The sequence below is a fragment of the Hippocampus comes genome, unplaced genomic scaffold, assembly GCF_001891065.2.
Source record: "Hippocampus comes isolate QL1 unplaced genomic scaffold, H_comes_QL1_v1.1 scaffold185, whole genome shotgun sequence".
Lineage (NCBI taxonomy): Eukaryota > Metazoa > Chordata > Actinopteri > Syngnathiformes > Syngnathidae > Hippocampus > Hippocampus comes.
In genome coordinates this window covers 952,311-969,486 of record NW_017805931.1, presented here as the reverse complement: position 1 = coordinate 969,486, position 17,176 = coordinate 952,311, and the positions used below count along the sequence as shown (strand labels likewise).

The window sequence follows — 17,176 nt, the reverse complement described above, 5'->3', positions numbered from 1 at the left end:
GAACAGAAAGTAACGTCGCTGCGGCTCCTCACCTTCTGCTTTCGCTCGCGTATCAGCAGGAGGATCAGGACCAGGAACATGATGCCGCCCAGAGCCACAAAGATAAGCGGGAAGTTGGAAACCACCTTGACAATCATCAGCAGCTTGTGAACTCTTGCCGCCGACGCCTCGTCGATAACCACGCTCTGTTGAGACAAACCCAAACATGCGTCAATTCATCTGTACATCCGTACTAGAAGACTTGACAGGTTTCTCACCTCATTCAGGAACATGACGGGGAAGATGGTTTCGTTTAGACCTTTAGTTTTCCTGAATGGGAGCATAAAGAATTTTGTGATTCTACACATTCAAAAAATAAATAAAAGCGGCACACACACAACACTTACGCGAATGTGGATATCCTATTGATTAGGATGTTGATCTGCGCCCTCTTATTGGCACGTACAATTATGCCGGTGGTCTGTAAAAGGAAAAGAGTCCAGTTTGCCATCCCCCAGTTATCCTGTTGCGGCGTGAAAGTAATGAAACGGCTGAACAAAAACATGACGGTACTCAAGCATGCACTGTCGCCTGTGAGCCACTAGATGGGAGAGGAGTGTAATTCCACCTCGTCTCCGCTAGAAATGTATCGTCCAACGAAAACAGTTTATTTAAAAAAATAAATAAATAAAACGGAAAAGATGTCTGACGACTCGCAATCAAAAGATAGCTTAAGACCGTGAATATGAATAGTTGCACGGCCATAGAGAATAAACAAGGTCGAACTATCGTTTGGGAAATGAGTTTAAACGATATTTAGTGACATTTTTTCCCCCCACTTTACATATTCGCCATATATCAAGAAAACTAATACTAAATTTAAGTAAAGCATTTCTGAAAAAAATTTTCAAACATCCCGCTCTAAAAAAAAAAAAACACAATTAAAACGAACTGAATAGACTAATAGTCCCATTGTTAATAAACGCCTGAAAGTGCATCGACGAACACGGCTCTCCTGAGGCCGTTACAGTATCTTACTTGCTCAATTTTGTTTGCGTTTTCCCCATCTTGTAACAAAACTAAAATTCGTCCAAGTGATTGCTTGTAACTTAATAAACTGGTGCCAGTTAGGGCGATCCTACGTCAGGGGGCGCCAGACTGTTTTTAGTCTTGTCCTACCGGGTTTAGGTCGAGGTAGGTTTGGTGATGAATTCTCTCAGGCGACATTCCTTCGATAGCTGCCACATATTTGGAATCTCCGAGGTAGAAATGAGGAAAAGACGCCACGACTGGAGCACCTGGAGAAACAAAAAGGGAAATAACTCCATTTTGCAGATATTATCAGTTTTTGTATTTTGTACTCTGTGCACATACTTTATAGCTCGCCATCAATGGCACCTGTTGTTTGAACTCAAAACACATATAGTGTCGATGCATTCATAACACACAAAGAAATTCATACGTTTAAAAGAAAAATCTGTTATACAAGAAGACTCTACCGGTGTTAAGATTCTGTCGGACTTGTGTCTCGGGACAGCGAGCTACTTGGAAGTCTCAAAAGAAACAATAGGTTGAGAAGTGCACATTGATGCTGATGTCGAACTAATTAGTGATATCCACACTTGTAATCTCGCTACTCCCACTCAGTTCCTTCCACTTATTGTCAACAAGAGACATTGCGATCCGATGACAGAGTCCACCCGGCCCGTTTCAAGCATGTAAGGAGTGATGTTATCTTGTCTGGTCTCCACTGCTAAATTTTGAAACGTGCGCCATCACACGAAAAATGGCGTTGCACATAAGCTGCCGGCGGCGGGGCTAAGAGCTCGTGAAGTGGGGCAGGGGTGAGCATTTTCCTGCTGTATTGTATCCCCTTTAGCGTATCTCCATCTAGCGGATGCATAACGCAACCGCAGCCACTATTGTAGCTTCTATTTTTTGCGCCTTATAATGCAGTGCGCCCCATATATGAAAATGGTTTTAAAACAGGCCATTCGTCGAAGGTGCGCCTTATCGTGCGGAAAATACGGAAAATACAATTCTCGCCAATGTTATATGGTACAATTCACCGCAATTATAATTTGTTATAATTCACTTTAATTACAGTAAGAGTCACTCCAATTGCAATGTGACATCTGATTCTCCAGGTTGCCTTATCTTTTGATAAATCCCGAATGACCCAAGCTTTTATTGTACTTCTACGAGGACGCGCGGCGTGATTTCCGTCTTCTGTTTATGCAACCGAGCATGAAACGATCATAAACGGAGCTACGGTCGTTTACCTTTCCGACAAGGACTGACTTTGAGGAGGCCTGTTCCCAGGCACTGCTGTGGGGTGACGCAGAAACCCTCGTTGTCCGGGTTCTCTTCTTTGCTGGCCAGGACGGAACGTGGTGGCGTGAAGCGGTATGCCGGGATCCCTCTCACCTCTACGTCCTTCTCAAAGTCCATGTAGATGGTCCTGTGCAGCCAATAAATTAACGGAGTGAGGTTTCTGTTGACCTGTAAATTTGGCAGGATGTCCGCATTTCACTTTGATACCATTGGGGGCAGGTGTTTTCGCGATCACATTTCAGGGAATCTGTAGTTGCTGCTCGCCCCACCCCTCACTCCCCTCCTTCTTAATACGCCAATCCTTTCTTTGAACAGCATCAAAGGATTTTATTACTTCCTCTATAGCTTCATTAACCACTGCGGTAGTTTATGGCTTTTTAACATTCACCCTGGCGAAAGTTGAAAGTCTGCTTATTAGCCCCCTGAATGACTGCTTGGCAGGTCCACTTATGCAGCTGTCAAAGCGAGAATTTGAAATGATGAAAAGATAGAAAGCCCCCCCCCGTAGATCAAATCCAACCTTCAGCACCATCGATGAAGTCCGGTGGACGCATTGAGGGTGTTATTATGGTGACTTGTGAGAGAGTCGCAGTATGTTGAACAGTTCCCAGGGAATCCTGATGCTTCTCAGTCGGAACAAACGAGTCCATACAGTGTTTGCCAGTGTGCAACAATACTCTAACGGCCTTTCCCTTGACCTTTGCGAGAGACACCACGAGGGGTGGAACAAAAAAAAAAAAGGCTCCAGGCATAGTTGCTAGAAGAGAATTTGGAAAACGATCCTTTTGTAAATACATGATAAGGAGCAGTGAGCACAGCAGATTTCCTCTTGACGAATTCACCTATGTGCCACTATTTGCTCCAAAACTCACCTATTTGCATATTTTCTATTTACACTCCAAGATTCCACAAGATGGCGTCAAAAGCGCAGGCTAATAGATATTTGGAATCTCCGAGGTAGAAATGAGGAAAAGACGCCACGACTGGAGCACCTGGAGAAACAAAAAGGGAAATAACTCCATTTTGCAGATATTGCTTTGTGAAAACAACAATTTAGAAGCATGTGTGTATTGCGGTATGAACATTTCCAAATATACAGCATTGCATTTGTACAGTTCAGGATTTTTGGTGTATTTTTGTTTTTCCAAAGATGGAAAGCACAATCAAGCAGTCTGAAAATGACCTGAACAAGCTGCTAGAAACAACTCGCCGCCTGCATGATGAGTACAAACCTCTGAAGGAGCATGTTGATGCGCTGAGGATGACTTTAGGACTGCACAGACTCCCTCACCTCAATGAAGAAGAGGAGAAGCTCTCACTGGAGTCAGTGCGCGCACACACACACACACACACACACACACACACACACACACACACACACACACACACACACACACATTCTTACTGGTAGACTCAAATGACACCTGACCTTAGACGGTTGAAAAAGCTCCCCATAAATAAAGCTGTATTGTATTGTATCCCCTTTAGCGTATCTCCATCTAGCGGATGCATAACGCAACCGCAGCCACTATTGTAGCTTCTATTTTTTGCGCCTTATAATGCAGTGCGCCCCATATATGAAAATGGTTTTAAAACAGGCCATTCGTCGAAGGTGCGCCTTATCGTGCGGAAAATACGGAAAATACAATTCTCGCCAATGTTATATGGTACAATTCACCGCAATTATAATTTGTTATAATTCACTTTAATTACAGTAAGAGTCACTCCAATTGCAATGTGACATCTGATTCTCCAGGTTGCCTTATCTTTTGATAAATCCCGAATGACCCAAGCTTTTATTGTACTTCTACGAGGACGCGCGGCGTGATTTCCGTCTTCTGTTTATGCAACCGAGCATGAAACGATCATAAACGGAGCTACGGTCGTTTACCTTTCCGACAAGGACTGACTTTGAGGAGGCCTGTTCCCAGGCACTGCTGTGGGGTGACGCAGAAACCCTCGTTGTCCGGGTTCTCTTCTTTGCTGGCCAGGACGGAACGTGGTGGCGTGAAGCGGTATGCCGGGATCCCTCTCACCTCTACGTCCTTCTCAAAGTCCATGTAGATGGTCCTGTGCAGCCAATAAATTAACGGAGTGAGGTTTCTGTTGACCTGTAAATTTGGCAGGATGTCCGCATTTCACTTTGATACCATTGGGGGCAGGTGTTTTCGCGATCACATTTCAGGGAATCTGTAGTTGCTGCTCGCCCCACCCCTCACTCCCCTCCTTCTTAATACGCCAATCCTTTCTTTGAACAGCATCAAAGGATTTTATTACTTCCTCTATAGCTTCATTAACCACTGCGGTAGTTTATGGCTTTTTAACATTCACCCTGGCGAAAGTTGAAAGTCTGCTTATTAGCCGCCTGAATGACTGCTTGGCAGGTCCACTTATGCAGCTGTCAAAGCGAGAATTTGAAATGATGAAAAGATAGAAAGGCCCCCCCCCCACCCCCGTAGATCAAATCCAACCTTCAGCACCATCGATGAAGTCCGGTGGACGCATTGAGGGTGTTATTATGGTGACTTGTGAGAGAGTCGCAGTATGTTGAACAGTTCCCAGGGAATCCTGATGCTTCTCAGTCGGAACAAACGAGTCCATACAGTGTTTGCCAGTGTGCAACAATACTCTAACGGCCTTTCCCTTGACCTTTGCGAGAGACACCACGAGGGGTGGAAAAAAAAAAAAAGGCTCCAGGCATAGTTGCTAGAAGAGAATTTGGAAAACGATCCTTTTGTAAATACATGATAAGGAGCAGTGAGCACAGCAGATTTCCTCTTGACGAATTCACCTATGTGCCACTATTTGCTCCAAAACTCACCTATTTGCATATTTTCTATTTACACTCCAAGATTCCACAAGATGGCGTCAAAAGCGCAGGCTAATAGTTGAACTTGAAGGAATATATGTCGATGTTTGTATGCCTGGGAAGTTTAGCCTGGGTTGTTGGTCAAAGTTGGAGAGTCTTCGCTGCATGTGTATGTATTTACTGGCGCATTTAAAAAATATACATTGGAAAGCCTTTTTATTTTATTTTTTATTTTTTTAGGGAAAATATAAATTGAATTAAAAAGAATTGTAAATGTTTTGCATCATATTCTGTGGGTGTATGTATGGTTTAAATTATTACTATAGGAAATTATAAATATTTGGGGTGGAGGGGGAGTGGCCAGTTACTCGCGGTTGTAAGCTAGCTATAAGCTAGGGCTAACTCTAACCTGAATTTGACGGCGCCGTAGGCTTATGCTCACCGACACTAGGGCAGTAGTAAGGTCATAATTATTGTAAATATTTGTAAAAATCTCATTTTAAACTATAAATACTAATCCAACACATAAAAACGACAGTAATGATAAATCCAGTAGAGCGCGTGAAGTGGGGCAGGGGTGAGCATTTTCCTGCTCGGGTGTTTGGCAACAGCCCTCGGACAACCGCCAAGGTCACTGCAGTGCGCGCGCACACACACACACACACACACACACACACACACACACACACACACACACACACACATTCTTACTGGTAGACTCAAATGACACCTGACCTTAGACGGTTGAAAAAGCTCCCCATAAATAAAGCTGTATTGTATTGTATCCCCTTTAGCGTATCTCCATCTAGCGGATGCATAACGCAACCGCAGCCACTATTGTAGCTTCTATTTTTTGCGCCTTATAATGCAGTGCGCCCCATATATGAAAATGGTTTTAAAACAGGCCATTCGTCGAAGGTGCGCCTTATCGTGCGGAAAATACGGAAAATACAATTCTCGCCAATGTTATATGGTACAATTCACCGCAATTATAATTTGTTATAATTCACTTTAATTACAGTAAGAGTCACTCCAATTGCAATGTGACATCTGATTCTCCAGGTTGCCTTATCTTTTGATAAATCCCGAATGACCCAAGCTTTTATTGTACTTCTACGAGGACGCGCGGCGTGATTTCCGTCTTCTGTTTATGCAACCGAGCATGAAACGATCATAAACGGAGCTACGGTCGTTTACCTTTCCGACAAGGACTGACTTTGAGGAGGCCTGTTCCCAGGCACTGCTGTGGGGTGACGCAGAAACCCTCGTTGTCCGGGTTCTCTTCTTTGCTGGCCAGGACGGAACGTGGTGGCGTGAAGCGGTATGCCGGGATCCCTCTCACCTCTACGTCCTTCTCAAAGTCCATGTAGATGGTCCTGTGCAGCCAATAAATTAACGGAGTGAGGTTTCTGTTGACCTGTAAATTTGGCAGGATGTCCGCATTTCACTTTGATACCATTGGGGGCAGGTGTTTTCGCGATCACATTTCAGGGAATCTGTAGTTGCTGCTCGCCCCACCCCTCACTCCCCTCCTTCTTAATACGCCAATCCTTTCTTTGAACAGCATCAAAGGATTTTATTACTTCCTCTATAGCTTCATTAACCACTGCGGTAGTTTATGGCTTTTTAACATTCACCCTGGCGAAAGTTGAAAGTCTGCTTATTAGCCCCCTGAATGACTGCTTGGCAGGTCCACTTATGCAGCTGTCAAAGCGAGAATTTGAAATGATGAAAAGATAGAAAGCCCCCCCCCGTAGATCAAATCCAACCTTCAGCACCATCGATGAAGTCCGGTGGACGCATTGAGGGTGTTATTATGGTGACTTCTGAGAGAGTCGCAGTATGTTGAACAGTTCCCAGTGCTTCTCAGTTGGAACAAACGAGTCCATACAGTGTTTGCCAGTGTGCAACAATACTCTAACGGCCTTTCCCTTGACCTTTGCGAGAGACACCACGAGGGGTGGAAAAAAAAAAAAAGGCTCCAGGCATAGTTGCTAGAAGAGAATTTGGAAAACGATCCTTTTGTAAATACATTATAAGGAGCAGTGAGCACAGCAGATTTCCTCTTGACGAATTCCCCTATGCTCCACTATTTTGCTCCAAAACTCGCCTATTTGCATATTTTCTATTTACACTTCAAGATTCCACAAGATGGCGCCAAAAGCAAAGCGCAGGCTAATAGTTGAACTTGAAGGAATATATGTTGATGTTTGTATGTCTGGGAAGTTTAGCCTGGGTTGTTGGTCAAAGTTAGAGAGTCTTCGCTGCATGTGCGTGTATTTACTGGTGCATTTCAAAAAAATATATATATACATTGGAAAGCCTTTTTTTCAGGGAAAATATAAATTGAACTAAAAAGAATTGTAAATGTTTTGCATCATATTTCGTTGGTATATGTATGGTTTACATTATTACTATTGGAAATTATAAATATTTGGGGTGTAGGGGGAGGGGGAGTGGCCAGTTACTCGCGGTTGTAAGCTAGCTGTAAGCTAGGGCTAACTCTAACCTGAATTTGACGGCGCCGTAGGCTTACGCTCACCGACACTAGGGCAGTAGTAAGGTCATAATTATTGTAAATATTTGTAAAAATCTCATTTTAAACTATAAATACTAATCCAACACATAAAAACGACAGTAATGATAAATCCAGTTGATTTTTACAGTCTAATTGCGGATTATTATATTTTGATGTGTTGTCACAAAAACCTCTGTATTTTCAATTTACTCTATAGAGAAATGGATTTGAATTGATGACTTTATATCGCGGGCCCATTTCCTATCGTTCAGTCGGGTTAACGTTTGACCGGGGGGGGGGGGGGGGGGGGGGGGGGAGGTTCTGCTGTATCTGGAAGAAACGGCCGCAGTGGGGAGAGTGATTTATGTCCAGGGCAACCAAAAGACAAGCCAGCTATTGAACAAATCGCACCTGTCTGCACTTCATCAACATCTTGAGGCTTTTGTGGCTCAGCTTTCAATACGTAGGCCAAAAGGTTACAAATGGGAATTGTCGTTTATTTATTCATACGCCTTTCCCCACTCCCTCCGAGGAAAAAAAAAAAAAAAATTCCAGATGTCAATTTAAATACATGTTTTAAAAGCACGATCAGTAGCCAAACTTTTGCTCGTGTGAAATATGTCCGCGCCGGACCAAAGGGGACATTTCCTCTCATGCAATAGTCAAAAAGACAGGAAACGGAGGCGGCAGCGATCCCCTTTAGTTCCCGTAACACACCTCGCCTGCGTGAAGCCACAATGAGTTGAGTAAGTGGGTGAAAGTGTTTTGAAAACATTTGGGACAAGGGAGGGTGGTCAACGACACGCGCCTAGACTGGGCCAAAGGTAAAACGCCCACAGATTCTTTCCACATGCGACAAAAAAGGTTTGGAGGTGAAGGTTAAATTATGGGATGGCTCTCATACAGCGAACGGAATGGCACAACTTCAGCGGTCAAGCTTGTCGCGACTCCGGGTTAACTCCTCAATGTTGTTGACATTTTATGAAAAATGTCATATAGTCAATATGAGACCCTCACCCCGTCCCCCCACATATTCACAGGTTGCCAATTCACCCATTTGTCTTTTCCTTTTAATTTAAAACTCACTTAATCTCATTTTTTGTGCTTTTTTTTAATAACAAAACCCTATCTAAATATAAAGGATACATAGTAGTGAACGAAAAAAAAATAAAAACACTTGCACGAACTTGGTTTGGGCGCTGGGTCAGATTAGTTGCTTTGACCGCATTTTCCGCACTATAAATGCTTCATAATCCGATGCGCCTTCTATATGGATCAATATTCTGATTTCTTGGACACTGTATTGTAAATGTTCTGTCAAGCGATTTTTTTATAGCTGCAGCGGTTGTGAAAGCTCGATATAAATAAAGCTGTATTGTATTCCCTTTAGTCTAGTGGATGCGTAGCGCAACTGCAGCCACTATTGTGAGGAGACAAATAATGGCGCCGCTAGAAGTAAAAACGAAAGTCTCACAATTAAACACAGACAACGAGGGAGATGAAAATACCTGCAAAGGTCCGGGGTGAAAATATAAATGCGTTCGTCCTTTTTCAGTAGGGGATGAAAGGCACTTCCGTCGGACCCGTCGATGCTGTTGCTGTGATTGGAGTTCCAGAAGGTCAGCTGCCTGCAAAACATTTCCGAGAGACGTCCGTTTTCATACCAGTTGCCATCGTGTTATGTCGATGACAGAAAATCGGAGAGAAGTGTTTGATGATACGGGTCGTAAAGGAGAACAAGCGTTAACAGCTGAGACCAAACATCCACCAAAAAAAAAAAACCCCAGACAGAATCGGCATCTATTTTGAGCAGAAAGAAGTTGACGCAAGAAAGCTTCTGGCCAAAGAAAAGTAAGGGAGGAATGCGTTACCTTTGACCTTTCCATGTTTCCACTCGGCCGTAATCCAAGTAATTCTGCTCCCCGGTGTGAAAGACGAATTCCCCATCGTTGGTTCCATTTTTCTGGGGAGCGGGGAGGACAAATCTTCATGTTCTAGATTTCCTCAAATATTGGCCATCCACACCCACTTAAGACACCCCCCCCCCCACATCCCTCAAGTGGATGTATCCTGTTTTCCATCTGAAAATATTTTTGGGTTGGTTCAAAATAACAGTTTTTAACTGTATACTTAGTGTGATGCCCTTGTACGTGGGAAAGGAGAGCTGCGTGCATGTACTTTTCAGATCTTTGTTTACACAGGAATGGATTATTGCCTTTTGTGGGTGGGTCTGGAGTAGTGCTGATCGATTTCGAGAAGGAAGCTAATTGTGATTTCAATTTATTTTTTTTCCCCTGCACAATATTGCAATTTCATATGCGAGTTTTTCTTTTTTTTTTTTTAAGATCCTCTTACCATACATTTTTTAAAAAACTCTTAACAACAAATGAATCCAAAAACAAAGCCCTCCCAGATTTAAAAACTCCATCCAGTCGTCTTCCTTTTCAACAAAAATAAATAAATAAAATAAAATAATAATAAAAAATACATTTCGTCTCTTTTTATATCAAGCAAATCTTGACCTACCCCGTACATAAAACCAAAAATCGTGTCCACTCCTGAACTCATTTGAGCGATTCGGACCAGCAGGGGGTCCTCATAGCCCCACAGCAATTCGTCCACGGTGCGAGTGGTGAACAGGCCGCTTTTGAGCGTGTTCATCCAGACGGACAGGATCGAGGATTTAAAGAAGCTCCCTTTGGCCTTGTTCATCGCCGCCTACAAGGGAAGGAGGCGGACTTGAGCCGAGAGGACACGGTGGCCAATGACTTGTCGTCGTCGATCTTTCCTTACCCAAGCGGGTATATTAACAGTGACGATGTTATCCAACGAAGGGTCGCCAACAGACTTGTCTCTCAGAAAGACGAAGCTTTTAGTGTTGTACGCCGACACCATTTTGCCATCGTTCACCATGGTCACGTTGTCCTTGTACCTGTACTCCCTTTGCATGACACAAAACAACACAAAAATTATTTGATATTTAAACAATTGGCAAGCATTAAAATCCAAAAACCGACAGAGTGACTGCTTGTTATTCAGAAAACGTGTGAATTGGTGCAATGTCGCGGTCTCCTGAAAGTCTACGGTTCGACTTGGTCGCTAGCGACCTCGGTCTCGGGGCGGGTTTTGGTCTCAAATTCTCAAAGTCTCGATCTTGATTTTCTCTCGACCTGCTTCTTGTCCATCAAAAAATACCTGGGGAAAAAAAAACTTGGCCTTGACTTGGTCTCAAGTCCTCTAAATATTGGTCTGCACTTTCTCAATCATCAAAATCTTGATCCTGACTTGAGCTCGTCTGGACTTTGGTTTAAACTCTTCAAAGTCTTAGTCACTGGTCATTGACTCAAATCAAAGACTCAAAGTCTCTATCTTGACTTGGCGTCAACTCCTCAAAGCCTTTGGTCTTGACTGTCTCACATGCTATGGCCTTAGTCCTGACCAGTGCTCAACTGCTCAAAGATTGAGTCTTGTTCTGGACTTGGTCAGGACTCATCAAAGTCCTTGACTTGTCCCGAGCTCCTCAAGGTTTTGTGTCTTGGCTCTGTCTTGTATGCCACTGTCTTGGTCAGGACTTGGCTTCAACTTCTGAAAGACTTGTCCTTCACGTGCCTTGGTCTCGACTCCTAAAGTCAAAATGTCCATTTCTAGGTTGGTCCTCGTCGCTACACCAAGTAACACAATCACATTTTTGGGGGTGGACTTCCAAGTAGCACACTTCAGATCTCACATCAGTTATTCACATTTTAAAGTCCTGGACCCCACCTGTATGTGTAGGGTCCGACCTGGTTGACGACTGGCTTGGCCCCGGCAAGGAACTCATCCAAGTTGGTGACGTTGAAGAAGAAGTACTCCATGTAGACGGGAGGTGGGGGCCTCTTCCATGACTCAAACACGCGGCTACCCTCCACCAAAACAATCTCCTGTTAAGACACCTTCAGTTAGCTGACAAACTCGGCAGTAACTCCAGACTGTGCCGGCGATCTGAATTTCAAGTGATTAACATTTCAAGTTCAGAAAAAGTGGCCGCACGTTTTTAGTCTGGATGGCGTATTCCGAACAAAAACAGCCCGGAGAACAAAAACATCTTAAAGGGGGACCACGGAGGGGTGCCTCTGTCTGACAAGAGCATTGGCCATGCACATGAATGGTATTAGGGGAGACCCCGCCATAGTTCCATTGTCAGACGGTTGCCATTGACGACAGGCGCTCAGGGAGAGAGAGAGAGAGTCACTGACAGATCATGTGATTCGTAAAGCCCAAGTCCTAATGGTTGCGCGGGACTGCGACCTTAATGATCTGGGCCGCATTCCTCAGGCCTGAGCTCCAGAAGCGAAAACTCTCCGTTGTTTTCGAACGCCGCAAAACGCTTTTACGCTGACGGACAACGATCCCCGACGATTCACCGCGGGGTTCTTTGGAGGAATTGGGGAAAACACTGGGGGAAGGCGAGAAGGAAGAGAAGAGGGGGTGTGGTGGAGGTTTAGTTTGTCTTTCAACCGCACATGAGGTGGAAATCTCAGTTTGGCCTAGTTGTGTCACTTTTGTTCAAAGTAGTGTCTGGATGTAAATTAACCCCCAAAAAAGGGAGAGTGTGCCAAAGTGTCCCCAGCGTTCCGGGAGCCCTCCTCCTTCTGGCTTCCATTCTACTCATCCGCAGACGGACATTTTACAAAGCGGTCAAGGACAATAAAGCTGTCACCTTGGATTGAAGAGGGCAAGAGCGTACTCTTTTCGGGCCGCTGTCCTTTCATGCTTTTTTTTTTGTTGTTGTTATTTTTCATCGCACTATTCGACATGGCCGCCCTCCCAGCATGCGACATGAAATAGCGCATGGAAAACAGGAACAGAGAAGCCCTCTCATCTACGCCACTCCCCGATGGAAAACACATGTAGCAGGTGAATAAGCAAATAGGCGTACCGCGACTACTTTGATGTCGAGACGGGAGGAAAAACACAGGCATGAATAACGCACAGCCGCAGGATATTCTTTAAAATCTTCTGAGAAACAGCGGAACGTAAAGACTGTTTAACGTTGAGGCTATTGTTTTTGCGGCAGAGGGTTCCATAGACGAAGTGCTTCCCGACCGTTCATGAGCCAAGGCACCCATTTGACATGAGAAAAATCTCAACGGTACACCACGAAAAATAATAAATAAATAAAATGGCACAAAAATGTGGTTTTGATCGGCCCCGGATCTGCCACAACTCCTCAAAGATCTTCAGTTATTCTCGACCTGCCTATCACAGTTCTGAATCTAGTCTCAAACCTTTAAGTCTACCGACACCGGTTTTGGGTTCGACTTGGTGTGAAGTCGGTCTTCGTTTTGACTTGGCCTTGACCTGCTTCGGCTTACTCGAAAATCCTGGAAAAACTCTCGCCCCTCGTTGTCTTGGGCTTGACTTGGTCTCAACCTGCCTTGCCTTGGTCGCAACTCCTCAATGTTTTGGTCTGGACGTGGTCTTAAATCCTCACGTCTTGCTCTCAACCTGCCCCGTTTGGATCTCACCTCAGAGTCGAGGTCTCGACTTGTTACCAACAGCCCGCATCCTTGGTCTCAACTCCCCAAAGTTTTGACTTGGCAACCTACCTGATCTTGATCCGTACTTGCATCACGTCTGGAAGTTGTAAATTGTCCAATAACCTACCAAGGATCGACGAGTTTCTACCCAACGCCGGCTGTGGCGAAAGAAGCTTCGGACTCAAGGAAACATTCTTGGAATGAGAGGCTTCACACACAGACCAAATGGGATGAGCCCCCAGCCCCGAAATAAATCCGACCAAGTAAGCCCGCTCGTTGTTTGGTATGTTAAACGTAGTGTGTGTTTTACTCGAGTTTCAAAAAGAACTTGTGTATCTTTGACAGAGCGCCACCTGCTCGCTTCCTCAATCAAGTAATCCGTCGATCGTTTCAGATTTTACTTCCTCTCCGTGCATCAAATTTGTCAACAGTGAAAGCCATCACGGCAACCAGCTCTGAAGTCAGAACCCACTCGTGAAAACGTATGAATGTAATCCCAGCAGTCTCTTATCTTCGTTTTGCGTAACTGTCGTGGGGGGCTTTTTGTGTGGGACTGACAGTTTCATAGTTTTCCGATGTGAAAGCGGATTAAGCGTGGGTACCAAATGCACGGTCCACCTCTGGAACCCAAAACCTTCCTGGCATTTAAGCCAGATCTGTGTACCAGTAGCAATATAAAGTGGTCCACATTCTTGACCAATTTCGATAATCATCCCCTCATATTCAAAGCCTAGCAACCCGAATTCATGTCCAAGTGGCAACCCACTGCACTATTTCCACCAATCTCACCCCCTGATGGGGGGGGGGGGGGGGGTGAGATTGGAATCGGTGCTTTGCCAAGGAATTTCCTTCAAGTAGAAAGATTGAGATCTGAACGTTTGCTTTCATGTGTCAATCAACCGACAAGCAACGAGCCCATTTAATGGGACATTAAAGGAACCATTTGGGGTCGAAACCTCCCTTCCGAGGACACAGAACAAAGTAGCCTACTTCCTGAGGAAATTAAAACGTGACTTTGACGTGCACTTTTTTTTTTTCAAACCCCCCCAAGCAAAAATTATTCCTGGACACGCAAATTCTCTGTCCTCCGGACGTCATCATAAAGCAAAAGGAACTGCGAATAATCTGTCCGAATCATCGCTTTGAATTTCTTTTTGTTCCTCTCTCTCACACTTTGCGTTTCAAATTTCCATCGTTTGCTCACGGCTAGAGAACAACTCCAAAGTGATGACTGCTGAGTGTGTATTTTTGGTAACGTTTTCTGAGAAGTCACTTGTACTTTTGGTTCTCATTTAAATGTGACCTTAAATGCAAAAAAAAAAAAAAAAACCCGACCACAAAAGTCTCACAAAACTTTTTTTGCAGATATCTGTTGCAACAGAATTGCAACAGATATCTGGAACTCCCAGTTTAAGATTTCTGCAAGGTCGTTTAGACCAGTCATAGTTCCACGTGCAGATATCTAAGAAGCCACACCTAAACCATCTTGAACTGAAGTTAATTCAAGATATCGTGAACTGGAATTATGCCGAGTCAAAATGAAGACACCTGTAATGAATAAGCCCATAAACAGACGCGCTTGGCAAAAATGGCATTTTTTTTTAAATCTATTTTTTGCAATAATTTGATATTTACTGTGAGTGAAAAAACGTAAATATGCACACTTTGCCATGTATTTTTTTTTTTTTTTGTATTTGCTTCTATTTCGCTTTTTGTTTCATTCTGCTGTTTACACCAAATGAGAGCAGTTCTCAAATGCTTTACCCAGATCAAAAACATAAAAACCAAAGTTATTTGAAACCAGAAAATGACTTTTGATACTTAGCGGCACGGTGACCCAGTGGTTAGCACGTCAGCCTCACAGTGCAGAGGTGCAGGGTTTTATTCCCCGCTTTGGCCTCAACCTTTAATTTGCAGGTTCTCTCCCGTGCCTGCGTGGGTTTTCTCCGAGTACTCCGGTTTCCTCCCACATTCCAAAAACATGCATGGGAGGTTGATTGGGCACTCCTTAATTTGTCCCTAGGTGTGATTGTGAGCGCGAATGATTGTTTGTCTATGTGTGCACTGTGATTGGCTGGCAGCCAGTTCAGAGTGTACCCCGCCTAGTGCCCGAAGACAGTTGGGTGGGCTCCAGCACGCCCCCGCGACACTCGTGAGGATAAGCAGATCAGAAAATGGATGGATGGATGGATGGATATTTAAGCACAGCAAACGCCATCCAGTGCAAAAATTTAACAGAAGTCATAATTCTACAATGTGGCTCCAAGCAACATTTTATACGAGTCTTGAAGTGCTTTATATATACAGTGTGTGTGTGTATATATATATATATATAATTTTTTTTTTTTTAAAGAAGTGCATGGATCTGATGATTGCTCTCTGCAAGCGGGCCCCACCGGCACACAATCACCACCATTGTCAACCGTCAACTGTCTTCCGCTTTGAACATAGCGGAAATAAATGCAGGGCAGCGTGGTAAAGCGACACATGCAAAACACACACACACGCACACGAGAGAGGGGAAAAAAGTGGACGCTTGTTTTGCATACCTTCTTGAGACGGTTGTACATCAGCTTGCGGAAAGCCTGCGAGGCGGTCAGGCCGATGCCCACGATGAGCAGGGTGGCGCTAATGACGCCCACCGCGTAGATCGCGCACGACCTCCTCGTCATGCTCGCAGGTGGAGATGTCAAAAAAAGAAAAACTTTAAGATGTTTTTTTTTTTTTTTTTTCACCCCGCCAAAAAAGTTTTTCCTTCAGAAAAAGAAGCCCGGAAAAAGTTTCTGGACGTTTTGCAACTCTTCCTAACTTGCTACGCGTGCAGTTTACTGAATCACCGCGGAGGATCTCGCCACGGCACAAAGAAGCGTGAACGCGACCTTAAAAGAGGGTTCACAAAAAGTGAGGCCCCGCTTATTTGTATGGCGGGCAGAGTCTGGCGAAGCGAGCGCTCATTGGATACGCGGGAACGCGCGAGAGTCGAGAGCGCGTTTTGAAGTTTCCAACCCACTTTGTCCACCCCCCTTCCCCCCAGCTTGCGAGTCCGCGCCCTCCTCCCAACCCAAACAGGGATAAGAGGGGCCTCTTGTGTTGATCCCCACAACAAGGAAACGTTACACACAACACGAGACTACCCCATTGTCATTGCAATACACTTGAGAGTACAAGTTTGGAAATGATACATTTACTGCACAGAATGGGATCCAAAACTTTTTTTTTTTTTTAAATAGTGCTTGCTCTGGTGAGATGTTTGAGCGAGAGAGGCGGCTGTCCGCCGTGGTCTTGTGCCAAGTTTTCATCCCAACCCAAACAACAAAGGGTAATAAAAATAAATCAGAAATAACCACATAATGTGCTTTTTTTTCCTAATCCAAAGGGGTCTCTTGGTAAAAAAATACCATTCGAGGGCGGCACAAACTGCTGACCCAGAAACCAACATTAAGTATGTTTTTCACAAAAATCGACTCGCTCAAAATTCTGATATTATCGCCCTACTGTGTTTGTCCTGCATATCATTCCAAATCAGCAAAAAATAAAATAAAAAATCAGCTACTTGCAGTGTAGTATAGGGCAGTACAAGACCCAGTGGAAGTGCAACATAGACACTTGTGCCATTTAGAGGCGATTGCCGATATTACAACTTAAAACTACAGTTGACCATGCATTTTCGTAATTCCGTACAGATTTTTTTTCCTTTTTTTTTTTTCTCTGTTTGTGATTTTTCTCCTTTTTTTTCTGGTACCACACAAATTCTGGAGCCTTTCTTGCTTTGTACTGAGCAAGTGAAAAAAAAAAAAGTGAAACTTATGACCTTTATCTCATTTAAGGCGCTGCTAATCCATTTCATTTCTTTCCTCTCTTTATGACTCATCTTGTGAGTGGTATGAATCACAGATTTTATGAAAGTTGAGATCTTACCAAATGTGTTTAAAGTTGAAAGGATACAGCCTGGAGGTGACCCGGTCCACATGGTGTCATTGAAACCTGACCCACTGGGCTTTGTTCCCAGTCATTGGC

The 17,176-nt window shown here is 44.1% G+C and overlaps 2 protein-coding genes across 2 annotated transcripts in view; one reads left to right on the top strand and one right to left on the bottom strand.

Annotated features, from left to right (window-relative positions):
• LOC109527908 (lysosome membrane protein 2-like) overlaps window positions 1–16,065 on the bottom strand; it is a 19,513-nt gene extending 3,448 nt beyond the window's left edge. Inside the window, exons 1-11 of the mRNA XM_019890086.1 lie at window positions 15,709–16,065; window positions 11,403–11,560; window positions 10,434–10,581; window positions 10,167–10,358; window positions 9,512–9,603; window positions 9,149–9,268; window positions 6,320–6,498; window positions 1,159–1,277; window positions 387–460; window positions 258–309; window positions 33–185 (exon numbers count right to left, since the gene is read on the bottom strand). Of these exons, the coding sequence (XP_019745645.1) occupies window positions 33–185; window positions 258–309; window positions 387–460; window positions 1,159–1,277; window positions 6,320–6,498; window positions 9,149–9,268; window positions 9,512–9,603; window positions 10,167–10,358; window positions 10,434–10,581; window positions 11,403–11,560; window positions 15,709–15,831 (1,410 nt within the window). The 5' untranslated portion in view covers window positions 15,832–16,065. The remainder of the gene's footprint in view (window positions 1–32; window positions 186–257; window positions 310–386; window positions 461–1,158; window positions 1,278–6,319; window positions 6,499–9,148; window positions 9,269–9,511; window positions 9,604–10,166; window positions 10,359–10,433; window positions 10,582–11,402; window positions 11,561–15,708) is intronic.
• The window catches only part of amacr (alpha-methylacyl-CoA racemase), a 39,485-nt gene that overhangs the window by 9,546 nt on the left and 12,763 nt on the right, over window positions 1–17,176 (top strand). The gene's annotated exons all lie outside the window — the stretch shown is intronic.